The sequence below is a fragment of the Fringilla coelebs genome (assembly GCF_963513975.1).
Source record: "Fringilla coelebs genome assembly, chromosome: 17".
In the NCBI taxonomy this organism is placed as follows: Eukaryota; Metazoa; Chordata; class Aves; order Passeriformes; family Fringillidae; genus Fringilla; species Fringilla coelebs.
Genome location: NC_140043.1, coordinates 4,569,020 through 4,583,898, shown reverse-complemented (window position 1 = coordinate 4,583,898; position 14,879 = coordinate 4,569,020). Strand labels below are relative to the sequence as shown.

The 14,879-nt window shown below is 43.7% G+C and overlaps 1 protein-coding gene across 1 annotated transcript; it reads left to right on the top strand.

Moving 5' to 3' along the window:
• Positions 1–8,851: 8,851 nt before the first annotated feature.
• Positions 8,852–14,378, top strand: DRG1 (developmentally regulated GTP binding protein 1). Its single transcript, XM_084217127.1, has 9 exons — positions 8,852–8,986; positions 9,163–9,286; positions 10,071–10,246; positions 10,672–10,741; positions 11,311–11,480; positions 12,225–12,355; positions 12,567–12,734; positions 13,671–13,793; positions 14,263–14,378. Exons 1-9 carry the CDS (start codon positions 8,945–8,947, stop codon positions 14,360–14,362), a joined length of 1,104 nt encoding a protein of 367 aa, XP_084073253.1. The 5' UTR covers positions 8,852–8,944; the 3' UTR covers positions 14,363–14,378.
• Positions 14,379–14,879: the final 501 nt, after the last annotated feature.

Genomic DNA, 14,879 nt, shown 5'->3' with positions numbered 1-14,879 from the left:
TGCAGAGGCGCAGAGCGGCCCCCACCTCCTCGGCTCGCCTGAGGAGAGCCGATCCCAGAGGGGCCAGGGGCTGCAGCGCAGACCGGCCTCCCCCCGGTCTTTCATTGCATTTCTCACCCCCACCCCCCGTACCCGATCAACTCTCAGCCTCGCTAGAAGAGCGAGGCGCCGGCATTGTGGGGGAGGGAAGGGGTACAGCGGGAATTCTTCCAGTGCGAAAATGCCCTCCCCCTGGGAGCGGTTGGGAGGAACGGTACCCGCGGGCCGGGGGCTGCGGGAGGCACGGGCACCTCAGAGCCCCGACTGCGTCCATGTTGGGGAAACTGCTGCCCGCGGAGCCCCTCCCGCGCACCCGGGTTTCCCACGGCGCCCGGAGCGCCCCACGCCCCAGCGCGGCGAGGCTCCCGCTCCCTCAAGTTACCCCTCCCCGGGCCCAGGTTAAACGCTCCTAAATGCACTGCCGACTTCGCTGCGCGGGATTGCCTGGACTGTCCTAGTGCTGAATCTTCCCTGTGTGCTCTAGGTCTCTCAATGAAGAGCTGCTATTTCAACATCATCGTTATTCATTTGCATCTGAAATCTGCTTTCTGTCTCAGAGAGGAATTTTTCTCTACTTTTGAAAAAACATCTCCAACCGCCCCCCCCCCCCCCCCCCCATCACACACACGTTCCCCAAACAGAGTTCTTTGTTTTGTTAAAGACAACGTTTGGAAAAAAGTGTTCAAGGACACTTTTTTTTTGCATTTGTAACATCAAGTCTAATTAAGAATGCTTGGACCACCTATTCACGATCTAATATTGTCACTTAAACTATTCTGTGGAAAATAGTGAACTTGGCACATGTGAGGGCATCACAAACTACAGAGCCTTCCAAAAGCTCAAACCCAGCACTTGAATTAAATAGTGGTGGAACTGAAAAAGCATTCTGGGTACTGATGTGCAAATGAGCGCACCAAGCTTCCAACTTTCAAAATATTACATTAACACTTAAGGCCACACAGTGCCCTCAGCCTGTACATCAGATTTCTTCTGCTTTTGATAGGAACTGTTTGTCTCTACTGCAGTCAGAATATTACCAGTAACTTTTTATTGCTGCACTATGTGTGCAAACACCCTGATATGAACATATACTTTGAGAAATTTGAGGTGGAGTGGTAGCAATGCTGACAAACCCAGCTTAAGTACACCCTATTATGTAGACAACACAGTGCTTGTATTCTCCTAAATCTGTGTGCCACAGGCACACAAGTTGTACTTGCTACAGTGAGGAAAATGATTGTGTTTAACTCACTAGCCAGGCTGCAAGCACACACAGACATGGAGCAGTTAAAGAATCTGGAATTTGCTTATCTTTCCTAGTGGCTTTGGACAGTTGTGTGCCTTTCCCCCAGTGGTTTATTAATTTGCTTTCTTTTAGCCCCCAGCCTCCTGACATGGTTCCTGCTTCCTATTTCAGTTCCCTCCTCGCCTGTTCTTTGTCTCTCCTCTAGGCAGGGGGAGGGGGGTCCTGCCTCTCTCACAGCACTTTCCTCAGAACTTTCTCCAGTTGCCACGGAATGTTCTGGTTTCAGCTTCCAGCCCTCCTGTTTAAAAGGCACCATCCCACACACCCTGCCTGCTTCTCTGGGTAAAAGCTAAAAAAGCCCCAAAGCATGGCTGTTTCTTGGCAAGTGATCCACTCACACTTGCCATGAGGATGCCACATTAGCGCACCGGGAGCTCACCTCTGAGCAGTGGCTGGATGCTCGTTCGAGATGACTGCCAGCACCTTGCAGTCCTGGCTAATCACAAGGACAGCGACACAGCCCTTTGCCTTGGCTCCTCAGCACTCTGCCATGGCAGTGGCTGCAGCTCTCCTCTTGGTACTTAAGTCTTTGTACACTGGCTCACTGCACCCTACAGCTCCACCAGCACACTTAAAGGACTGCTGCTTAGAACATTTTCTGGTCCCAAACTTACCCTGTCTCAGAATATGAGACTATCAAAGTAGTCACTCAACTAGCATTTGTTAAAACATTGCCAAATTTCTTCTGAACATGAACAGGTACTGAACACACTGAGCAAAAATTCGGCTCATCACTGTGAACAGACTTGTAAAGTGAAGTTCTCTAAATTTAATGTGATGACTAAATGGCATTTCTCCATACATAACTGTGTAAGCACACAGGAATGATTACCTTTGAACTCAATTACCATCACAACTAGCAAGTTACTTTTCAAAAACAAAGTTCCAGATAATGTGAAAGAAAGTTTTAAATTTAAATTTTGAAATTTATGTTTTCTGTATCTAATATTTCCTCTCCTTTTCAGATGATTCATAATCTATTTTCTTAGACATCTTCTGCACTGGAATGTGCTGAACATCTTTTGAATCCATCCCTCTTTTAAATAAAGGCATTTTCTTCAGCTACTTTATTCAGCTTCTCACTATTTCCTGTCTCACTTCTGCTCAAGGGAATTCCTGAGGTGTCCCTAAATGTTTTGCAGCTGCCGGGTGCCTGCTGAAGCACTTTGATTGGTACTTCAATAGTATTAATAATCTCCTTTTCTCCAAACATGTGTGTACCATTTGGGACTCCACATTGTACATTGCTCGCTTCACTGCAGATCAATTGCTACCGGCCTTACTCAGAAGTGCAGACCTTAAATTGGTGTACAAATATAGGAGGTAACAAAAGACTGTTACAGTTGAATCTGTTCAAACATATTTGGGTATATGTTAATTAGAGTTGAGTCATACCTATTTGTTCAACACTTGCAACTTGTGAATCTGTGTAGGTCTTGAGGCTACTGAAATTTTTCAGAATAGTCCCATTATTATACTCTTTAAGAAGGTTAGTCACTATTTCACAGGGATTATAATATTAGCAGAGACATTTGTGCATAGCACTTGTGCCAGCTAATCAGTCATATGAACCATTTCCTTTCTATGTGTGTTCCACAGAAATACACAGCACTGAGCAGTTTGTGGCACACTTGCTATTTCAGTGAGTAGCTGTCAGTTTTCCTGAGCTTTCACCGATATTTTAATTAACTGCTACTGATATAACAAGCAATTAATTCAGCATTCATTACTTATTCGGTTGATTATTACTTAAATTTAGTTTTTAAAGCTTGCTCAGTTTATTATTAGGAAGCATCCCATGAGAATGCCAACCCTAGCAGCAAGGATTCTCAGACTTGGAGACAGCAGTTTCCTCTGTAACCCAGACGTGGGTTTAGTGATTTGTCAGCTTTCTCCTCTAGAAGCAGATGAAAACTCTTTAAAAATACCCAGCACCCTCACAAAACTGACAGCAATAGGATGGTATGTGATGCTGTGGAAAGTACACTGAAAGACTTACTTTAAAAAGAGAAAACAGCACTGTTTGGTTTGTATCTTTTTGATCACTTTCCTCACTTCACCCGTGTGCTGTGTACTCTGTGTGTTGCATGGCAGTCCATGACAAAGTGTGGGGAGCTGATGTTAAACTATACAACTTTTAGTTGTTATACTAATATTACACAGTCTTGGAAGCCAACCTTTGATACTTAATCTCCCTTTTGTTCCCCTCATTTCTTCAGTCTGCTCAGTTTAACTTATTCTAGACTGCCTGGAACCAAAGCAACCTGACCCATTCAAAACAAGATTGCCACATTAAGGATCTGTGAAACGTGGAAATACAGCCTAGGATTCCATCTCGTGGAAATACAGCCTAGGATTCCATCTCGTGGAAATACAGCCTAGGATTCCATCTCGTGAAATACAGCCTAGGATTCCATCTCGTTGACTCGCAGTGAATTAGGCATTCATGCCTACCTAAGCAAACCTGACAGACAACTTTTCTCCTAAAACATACATTACAATACAATCCTAAATATGCAATGCAAGCACAAAGGTTTGGTATTTACAGATTAACAGCTAAACTACTGTGTTCTTCCCCAGGAAAACTCCTACCTAGATACAAATAAACTGACATTAAAAAAAGTCAATCCTAGAAGACAACTAGGAACAGCTACATCTTTACATTTTACAACATTCAAAAGAAACACAACTTTCTGTCTATTGGCTCAAGAGTTAATTAAGATGTGAATTGCATCAACTCTCAGAGTCACTTCACCTCAGGCAATCAGTATTATGCTTCCAGTGAAGATTCAGCACTATGGATTTAAAAAATCTTACCTTTTGATAGAGCATTTTCAAAATATCTTTCCTCCAAACAGGCATGAAGCTGGCCCTCAGTCAACTCATTATAGCTCATTATAGTTTTGTCTCCCTTTCAGCACGAGCAGTTCTTCCCTGAAATACAATGATAGGGTTAATTAGCAGCTATTTCTCAAATCAAAGTACAATTCATAGGGTAAATTTGCAAAACTGTAAAAATTAAATAAAACCAAACACCAAAACTGAACAAAAACCCCCACAAAAACCACCTTAAAATGAACCAATTCTCTATATGCCTTAAGTTGCAGTTACCCTTTTTTCATCAGGAAACTCTGTCAGCTTGGTTACAGTCCCATACCTATAATTCTTAAAATCATAAGTACTCAGATCACCGTTACCATTTGACAGATTATTTTTCACTGGGCGGGTGATCGTTTCTGAGAGGATATGAAATTTCAAGATCCTTGCTTCACCTGAAATCATGATTTCATTTCCTCCCTGTCACCTTCTCCCCACTTTCTGAAATCCTGCAGAAATCCCACCAGTAATCTACAAATGCAGTCTGTAGCAAGCCCACAAAGCATCAGCTGATTGCCAGTATAGTCTGCAGTTCTGGCATGAGGTGAATTACCAAAACCACAAGGGCTGTACTACCAGAGTAGCTCTTTAGCTAAAATGACCTCCTCAGTGCACTGTGAATAATCTTGATATCCACAAGTATTTGAGTTATTCATTAGAATATAAAAGAGGAGAAAAAACCCTCAAACCTGACTAGGTGAGCACGCACTGCTTCTTTTTAACAAGGTACTTTATGTGATTTTAATGAAGCATTACACGAGTTATCACAATTAATTTCATACTCACAGTATTTACCATGTATTGTACAATGATAAATTTTACATGGTTATCCAAAACACTTGCAAGCCTCTCCTCAATATACTTGGTTTGCATTTCACTATCCCATGTAAGTAAAACTCTTACTCAAGCTAAAATACTAGTTGTTTTAGAAAGAATTTCAGAATTTGACCCATAGTGAAGTAGCTTATTTAAATTTGATAGTTTGACCTAAAACCTAAATGCATTAGCTCCTAAGCTCTCCTGTAGAAGTGAGCTAGCTACCATACTCGCAGGGCAATGCTATGGAAACATGACAGTTTCAATCATTCTGCGGCAACTGCACATTCCTCTCGTGCAAAAACAAAACTGAGGCACAAGTAAAGGAAAAGACCTGCTCAGGATCAGTGTCAGCAGGACTGAAGTGTGTAGAAGATGAATTTCTGAAATCCATTTTTCTACAGCCCTCCATTGTTCAGATCTTGCTGATGAGGTATGTGCCATTTCAGTCACATTCCTGTCACTGGTGAAACAAGCACTCCTGGTTTTTCCCAATCATTCATTCCAGACTCTGTCATGTTCCTAAAGTGTTTGATGAGATAGCCTTTACATCAGATGCAGTCTTTGTCCACCTGCTGAATATCTTTTAGAATATTGCTTTCTTTATCTTATTAGGAATATTATAAGAGAACTGCTGAGGGGATATACTTCCAGTTTATCAGTTAGTCATTCATACGACTGCATGATCATTTGTGAGTTTTACTCCAGATCTGAACCTTCATTCTGTGTCATCTGACATTACAGGCAATTGGTCCCAGGAGAGACTGACTGTTGTGCAAGTTACAGCCTTTGGAAGTGTTCCCTCTGCTGCACTTCATCTAGATTTCCTACATGGAATGATTGCAATTTAAAAAACACACATACACATTTTAATACAAAAGATGGCAATTCACATACTTCATCTTCCATCAGTGCCCACTATAAAGCTCAATTAACCTTTTGAGCAGATCTCAGTCTCTTGCATCTCCTTTCATTTGCTCTCTGGTTCTACTGGGGGCTTTTATCTCTTCTGACATTATATCCAATTTTCTATTAATATTTTCCTTGATTTTTCCCTTCTCTGACTGACTTTTTTTTTCTTTTTCTTTAAAAAGGCTTTATCATTTGCACTCTATTTTCCAGTTTTGATTGCAGTCCTCAGGGGATGTAATGAATCCATTCCCAGTCACCCACTCTTCAGTTATTTTTTCAGCTGTTGCACCTTATTTCCTATGGTCAGAACCACCCTGTTCTCTAAGCACCATATCACATAAAACACCTTTATATTAAAAAAATCACAGCAGTACTCACAACAAATAAAAGTAATGTTACTCTGTCCACAACCTGTAAACAATCTCTGTTGAACAAGCCTTTCTGAAGCTTAAAAGATGGTGCTGTTATAAACTAATATAAACTACTTTAAATATCCTAACCAATTAAAAAGTGTTAATTTGGTTACCAAAAATCAGACTAATTATCTTTATTAATGAAATTCTTTCTCCCTTCAGGTAATTAAGGACAATACTAAACACTGAAAGAATTTTTAGGTGCCTAAATTCCTTATACCCTTTGCCTGAGTAACTTTCTGAGAAAAAAAGAATCGAAGACCTTACTGAGCAGCTGGATGTTAAGAACACTATGGAAACATAAACCAGGAATACAAAAACCAGCCAGTAACTAAATATTCACACCATGTACTTTATTGACATCTTTGTTCGTTCAGCCCCCAATTAGAAAAATAATTTTAAGTTAGACTCAGTTTATGAGGTTTGGAATGAGTTTGTAAGAACAACTTGCAATAAGTTCTGAAATTAACCATGATCTACTGTAAAAGAGGGGCAGTCTTAAATCCTGACTGAGCATTCAGAATCTGTATTTTTCTCAATGCTTTTCCTTTTACTAAAAAGAACCACAAATGTGGGCTGATTGTATGGCTGAATTCAGTTGAAGCATAGACAAGTTCAACTCCATCTGAAGTAAATAGGAAAAAATTTGTACCAGGGTCAAATCTCTGTGCCATGTTGGAAAAAGATATTGTTCACAAAGAATAATTAGAAAACCATGAACAAATATACGGAGGGTAGGTGCATTTATATTTACCCTAGCTTAGCTGAACTAACAATTCCAGGAATAGCAATTCCATTTTATTTGGGATTCTATTTTAGTAAGCTCTGTATAAGCTTATATTAATGACAGTTCCTAATATAGAGAGTTTATGCCAATAAAAGCTGCTTTCTTGATGAAAATGAGACAAAAAGGGAAATGCAGAGGCAGAGACCACAAATAGCAGTGTGGTTCCCATTGCACTAGCACTCTTTTTTTCCCTTTTCACTGTAAGTTAAAGAAGACTTAATGATTCCATAAAAATTCCATCACTGAAACTGTTGTAAGGTTAGTTCAATTTTGTCAGTTGTAACATACTCAGAATTCTGTCTGAAGATGTGGCAGGTGTGTCTGTAAGTGCTCACACTACAGGCCCAGGAGAGTGTATTTTTGGCGTTTTTTTTTTTTCCCTATAGTTAAGTTTTACATTTAGATACACCCTATAGAAACAGACTTTGCAATAAGTTGAGACAGAAGAGCCTTCCTGAAAGGATACTGAACATGGACAAAAAGGTTTCTATAAATATTCGAATTTAGACAAAATGACACAGAAACAAACTTGGAAACCGAAGTTCTGAACAACTATTAAATTGTATTTCCTTGTCATAAAAATACTTTTAATTTGAAATCCAATTGTTTGGCTTCTTGTGAAACAGCCTAACGCTGGAAATAGTTGGCATTTTAAAGTTTGAAGGGGCCTTTAAAAAATCCTTTCTCTATTTAATTAGCCTGCATTCAGAGCAGAGTTACAGATGTCCCTGGGGCAAAGTGGTACGGTCAGGGCTCAGCTGAAAGGAGCCGTGAGAAAGCTCCGGCATGAAGTCTCGGTGTGACAAAGCACCAGCTCGGGAAGGCTCCGCCACGGGCAGTGCGGCAGCGCCGCCCGGTCCGGCAGCGCTGCGGAACGCGGAGTGCCACAAATACACACCTGGCTTTGAGCAGGGCGGGCTGCGGGAAGGACCGCGGGGAGGCTGCTCCGGTTTAACCCCAGGGAAGGGCACACGCCACCTCCCCTCGCGGGCAGCGAGACCCCCGGCTCCTCTCGCACCTGCGGGGCCGCTGCCTCAGCGCTCAGCTCCGCTCGCACCGTCCTCTATCACAGCCCAGCGCCCGGCTTCTCTCGGCGCCGCAGCCCGGCTGCCCCTCACGGCCAAGCGCCTCAGCCGCGCCAGATCCGTCCCCGGGCCCCCGTGAGGGCTCTGGCACACGCAGCTCATGCCGGCTCCCACAGCCGCCACAGCCCCGCACACATCACACGGACACGGGGCACAGACACACGGATCTCACACACACAGAACACACGTACACGGATCTCTCACATACAAGGACTCACAGACCCCAGAGATACACGAATCTCTCTCACACCCAGGGATCTCACAGGCACACGATCTCTCACACACGGATCCCTCACACACACACGGATCTCTCACACACAGATCCATCACACATATGGATGTCATAGGCACACGGATCTTTCACACACACATGGATGTCACAGGCACATGGATGTCACAGGCACAAGGATCTCACACACACGGATCCCTCACACACACACGGATCCCACACTCAGGCATCTCTCCCTCACATTCGCCCCTCACAGCGTTGCCCGCTCTTTCTGTGAGGCGGCGCGCGCTCTGCACACGGCCCAGGGGGCGCTGCGCCGTCTCCCCTCAGGGCAGCGCGCGAAGCCGGCGGCGCGCGCCGCGCGCCCTTTCTCGCCCGCCGTCTCTCGCGAGAGGTCGCCAGGCGCGTGCGCGGCCCCGAGCGGTGCGCGAGGAGCGGCGGCGCTGAGGGGCGGCCGGGCGGGCCGGGCCCGACGGCACCATGAGCGGCACCCTGGCCAAGATCGCGGAGATTGAGGCGGAGGTACCGCACCGCCGCCCTCCGCCTCCCGCGGGACGGGCCGGGCGCGGAGCGCCGAACGGGGCGGACGCGGGGCTCGGGCCGGGGAGGGGTGGCGGGGCCCTGTCGCCGGGCGTCGCGCAGGGGCCGAGGGCGGCAGGGCCCTCCCGGTGTGAGCCCTCGGTCCTGTGCCCTTGCAGATGGCCCGGACGCAGAAGAACAAGGCCACCGCCCACCACCTGGGGCTGCTGAAGGCCCGTCTGGCCAAGCTGCGCCGGGAGCTCATCACCCCCAAGGGAGGCGGCGGCGGCGGCCCCGGGGAAGGTGCGTGGTCTGTACAGGAGCTGCCCGAGTGCGGGAGGTGGGACGGAAGTCGATCTAATGGGGGGCTCTTGTCCGCACAAATCGTGTCAGGTTATCTGCTAAACAGGCATAGAATTACAGAGGGGTTTGGGTTGGAAAGAACCTTAAAGATCATTTCGTTCTACCCCCGTCATGGGGGGGACACCTTCCACTAGGTCAGGTTGCTCGGAGCCCTATTTAACGTGGCCTTGCACACTTGCAGGGATGTGGCAGCCACAGCTTCTCTGGGCAACCTGTTCCGTCCTTGCTTTCTCTTGTCCTACCGGGTACAGGACCTCTCACCAGGATTTGCGTCCCTTCCTAGGGCTGTGGGCTTGAGCAGTTCCTGAAGTGTAGATGAAAGTGCTTTTGTATTTTGGCTCATACAATCTTTGCAGAAATCTTAAGGTTTTTACATGAAAAAGCACCTTTGCAGCAGCCACCTGCTTTTATATATAAAGGTGTCAATTTCCTAAGCTGCAGTGCTTAAAGGGAATGCTCCACTTACGCTGAAGTCAAACACAGTCCGCTGTGAAGCTTTGCAGCCAAGATTTTATTAGACAGGTACGTGTCATGGAGTGTCACAAAGTGGTGCAAGGCAATAAAGATTGTGAACAATCTATTTCCCACCCTCATCCTTCCTCTAGGAAAGCTTACTTGGCTTTTGCTCAGGCAGTATTGAAAATAATAGTGTGTCTGCTGTCCAGAATATTAGAAGATAGAAAATGACAATAATTTGACCAATATTTCTACTCCTTATTTGCAGGTTTTGATGTTGCAAAGACAGGTGATGCCCGCATTGGGTTTGTGGGTTTTCCATCAGTGGGGAAATCCACTCTTCTAAGTAATCTTGCTGGTGTGTACTCTGAAGTGGCAGCCTATGAATTCACTACACTGACTACTGTGCCTGGAGTCATTAGGTACAAAGGAGCAAAGATCCAGGTGAGATCTTGTGTCTCTGAGGGTAGGATGGACTATACAGATGCTGTGCCTTTAGGGTCGAGTGGTCTGGCCTGACATCAGCAGGTTAGAAGTGATGTGTAAAAGTGCTTGAGAATACCTTGGAAATGTTTCCCTGAGGTATGGATTTTCCCCTGCTTTTTACTTTGCTCTGGGAAGAAGTTCCTGTGGTAGTTCTGATTATTCCCTATGAGACAATCTGTTCCACTGGACCAATATGGCACATGGGATAATACAAGATAAAACAATCTGGGATAACACAAGCTAAAACAATCAGATGGGAACCAGTCTTGTCATACTCTGTTCAGATTTGCAGTAGAATCAGCTGGTTTAGAAGGGTAAAAGTAGGATTGATTTAATGAAGAATACTTTTCACATGTGATACTTTCCTCCCTGTGAACAAACAGCTGCTTGATCTGCCAGGAATTATTGAAGGGGCCAAAGATGGTAAAGGCAGAGGTCGGCAGGTCATTGCAGGTGAGTGTGGTAGAGCTGCAGACAGCAGCCAGTCACTGGTTCATTTAACACAGTGCAGGAGAATGGAGGGTTCACTCACTTTTCTGATGTCTTTTAAAAGCTGGATTGTTTGCTGGACTTGAGCTGTCTGCTGAGAAGCAGTAGCTGCTTTCATATTGTTGTTTTCAGTTCTGGCTTTGTGCACTTGCTGGGTTTGTGCTCTGCATTGACACTTCAGTGTAAGTACATTGCTTGTTTTGCAGGGATTAATGATCCCATGCTAAACAAGGCTGCTGGTTTTATTTCCTCACCAAGTTAATTGTCCTCAGTCTGGTGTCTGAATTGAGACAGGAAGAATTTTTCCTGCTCTGTCATTCTTACAGCATGTACAGATCTGTCCATCAGTGATGCTTGGCCAGCACAATAAACTTCAGTCCTACACTGGTATTTAAAAATAACCAGTATGCTTTAAAAAATAACCAGGCTTTCAGGGGTTTTGTAGTGTCATCAGTCCACAAGCCATATGTGTTGTTTTGTCTCAGATTGTGTGAGCATGCTTTTTGAGATGTGACTTTTTTTCTGGTTCTTAGTGGCTCGAACCTGTAATCTCATTCTGATTGTTCTGGATGTGCTGAAACCCCTTGGCCACAAGAAAATTATTGAGAATGAACTGGAGGGATTTGGAATTCGTCTGAATAGTAAGCCCCCCAATATTGGCTTTAAAAAAAAGGATAAAGGAGGCATTAACCTTACAGCCACAGTAAGTTGGAACTTTTCTGTAACCAGAATTAAAAACAAATTGCTTGAAGAAAGAGGCATTTGTAGTTGATGGTGTGTCTGGGACCATGCTGTGCTGTGTGTGACTTCTTTAGGAGCTGAACTGCTGTACAGTGCTGCAGTCAGTTACTTTCCTTAAGGGAAAGTATCCTTTATCCACACCTGTCCTGGAGCCTGACCACTTCCTTGCCCTCCACACAGAGCCTTGGTTGCTTTCCACACATAACAAGTTTGAGATCTAGAGGAGAGCATGCAAAAACTGCCTCTTACTTGGTGGCTACAATGTTCTTCCTGAGAAGATTGCTCAGGGTTTCTGGCCTTACAACCCATTTACCTGAATCTTTAAAAGCATAGAAATAGCCAGAGATAGCAAAAGTCAGAACTCTGCACTCTAATACTTAAAGTGTAGTTGTCTGGGCTCTGAACTAGAAGATACTTGGGTTTGTGTTGCATCTGGTTCCAAAGTGAAAGGAAGCACTGCTTCTGAAATGTCTGCTTGCAGCTCTCAGTGGGGCATTGGTATAAATGAAGCTGTTGGGATTTAGGTCTGTTTTTCCCTCCCTTCAGACCAGCTATGGTGAAATCAGTCATGTCCAATAACTTAAAATGCAGCTATTCTTTCTAGTAATGTATATGCAGTGGTTGCTAGGTGACAGCACTGTTAACTGTAGTACTGAATTGGCTGTTAGCTCTCTTGTTTGTTAACACCATGTCTGTGTCTGCTCAGTGTCCTCAGAGTGAGCTGGATGCTGAGACAGTGAAGAGCATCCTAGCAGAGTACAAAATCCACAACGCTGATGTCACCCTGCGCAGCGACGCCACTGCCGATGACCTGATTGACGTCGTGGAAGGGAACAGGTACTGCTGGCTCCCAGGCTGTGGCACTCCTGCAGTCTGGATTACAGAGAAAAGAATTGTCTTTTGGGTTTGCTTCCCACACAAGCTGAGCCAGCAATGTGGCATCAACACAGAGATAAGCTTTTTAAAAACAAAATGCTACCTTCGCTTTGCAGTGAAGGTAGCAGCGTGCTGCTGTCAGGTTGCTCTAACAATTTCTTTCTCTTTGCAGGGTTTACATCCCATGCATTTATGTCCTAAATAAAATTGACCAAATTTCCATTGAAGAACTAGATATCATTTACAAAGTACCCCACTGTGTACCGATATCTGCTCATCATCGCTGGAACTTTGATGATCTGCTGGAGAAAATCTGGGACTACTTGAAACTAGTCCGAATGTGAGTCAAAATTGCTGCTTTCTGTGGAGTTAAGTGCATGGCTGAGACTGAAAAAGGTCTCAGGAATGGATGAGGAATATTTTACATTGCTTTTCTACCAACTGGTGTTTGCTTTGTAACCCAGAAATTGTGCTCATCTTAGGTGTTGTGTGATAGCCACAAGTGCTGATTTGAATTTGTCGGGTAATTAAAGGAGAACCTTGTGAAACCAACACCAAAGCACATCTTAAAAAAATTCCTGAAAACATGGAACTTTAGTCAAACTTCCTGGTAACAGTAATTCCAGATGTAATCATCTCTTCAGTCTGCCATGGATGCAGCTCTCTTGACAGAACTTAGTTCCTAATCTAGAATTTAAAATATTTTTACTACAAGTTATTCCAGGTTTACCTCCTAATTCTTAGGTATTTTTGGATGAACTTATGAATGAATTTATTAATACTCATAATACAGTGATTGTTGTCTTTTAAATTTATATCTATATTCTTGTAATAATATATAATGTATTGTGAAAAGGCATTTCACAATCCCTTGTGTCTATGGTCTAGGTATCTATGCTATAGACTTCAGCAGGTGCCTTTTCTAATACATGTTGAGGTTTTCACAGAAAAAAAAAAAAGGCAAGTTACAACCATAATACTAAAGATATTCTTTTCCAGCAACTCTTGCCATTTGGCTTTTTAAAAAGCACCTTTAGAAAGCTCACAAGTGAGAAACTTTTGCAGTTACAAGGGAGAACCCACTGCAGCCAGTGGCTGGCTGGGTGCACTTCAGCTTAGGCCCACCAAAGGTTTTGCAGTGTATCCATTGTCACCACTGGAGCAGTGGGACTTGGCCCACATGCTGGGGGTGACAGTGCAAATCACTGATGAAATATCATGATGGGTTTGAAAAAGAAAGTTTTGGTATTGGCTGATGGTTCCCTCTGTGTTTCAGCTACACAAAACCTAAAGGGCAGCTCCCAGACTACACCTCTCCTGTGGTACTACCTTACTGCAAGACCACAGTGGAAGATTTTTGCATGAAGATCCACAAAAATCTCATAAAAGACTTCAAATAGTAAGTATTATTGTAAAAGAATATATAGAATAGAAAATAACTTGACTTCAGATATATTATTTCATCCTCTTCTAAACTAGAAGGGAATACCAGGACTTTTTATGTTAAATGGAATAAATCTGCCAATGATAATCAAACTTAGTACTTCAGGTGCTGTATTTGATGTTCTCATGCTTTTTGCTACATGAATGTCCTCTGTGGAGACAAATTGATGTTGCTGTTTAAAAGTAGCACTAGACACAGCATTGCAAGCCATTGTCCCGTGCACTTGGGTACTCAGGACAAATTCAGGCTTTGTTTGATCTGTTTCTAGTCCTGGTTCACACCAACCACTCAGCCAGGTACTTGTAGGAGAATAAAAATAGCTCTGAAGCATTGCTTTCTGTATTAGCTGTGTGACAGAAATAGCTGCTGTTCTGCCTGCATATCATACTTCTAAGCCTTTTAAATTTGATTTTTCTTCTTTCAGTGCACTGGTCTGGGGTTCATCTGTTAAACACAACCCTCAAAAAGTTGGTAAAGACCATACTCTTGAAGATGAGGATGTTATTCAGATTGTGAAGAAATAAAGTTATTCTTACGTGGTTTGTTGCTGTGCCTGAAATCTGTCATTAATTGTGACAACCCCTCCCTGCCCCCTCCCAGTTTTTATTTAGAAATGGCCTTTTATTATAGCACCTTGCTGCATGCTGAAAGTGATGGTTTTGGCCAACTTACACTGCAGGGCCTTGTTCCAGCAGAAGGTGCAGATAAGAAACTCTGGTTAAATGACTTTCACAAGGACAAAATCTTACAAGAAGCTTTGATTGCTGGGATAAAGTTCTGCTGCATGTACATGTCTTTCCAAATCAGGAAAAAGTTCACGCATCAGGAATTAGTTTGTTCCAAGAACAAAACATGAAAAGCAGAGGCTAGAGAATCACATCTTATGAAACAATGCTAGAGGACAGAGTTCCAGCTGCCTTTATCGGAAAGTGTTCCTCTTGGAATATTTCAAGGCTATTAATAGTCCTGCAGTTGTGGAGAAGCTGGTCAGTTCTGCTCAGGAGCAGTTGCTTTTTCAGTTGTTTAGACTAGTGGAAATGA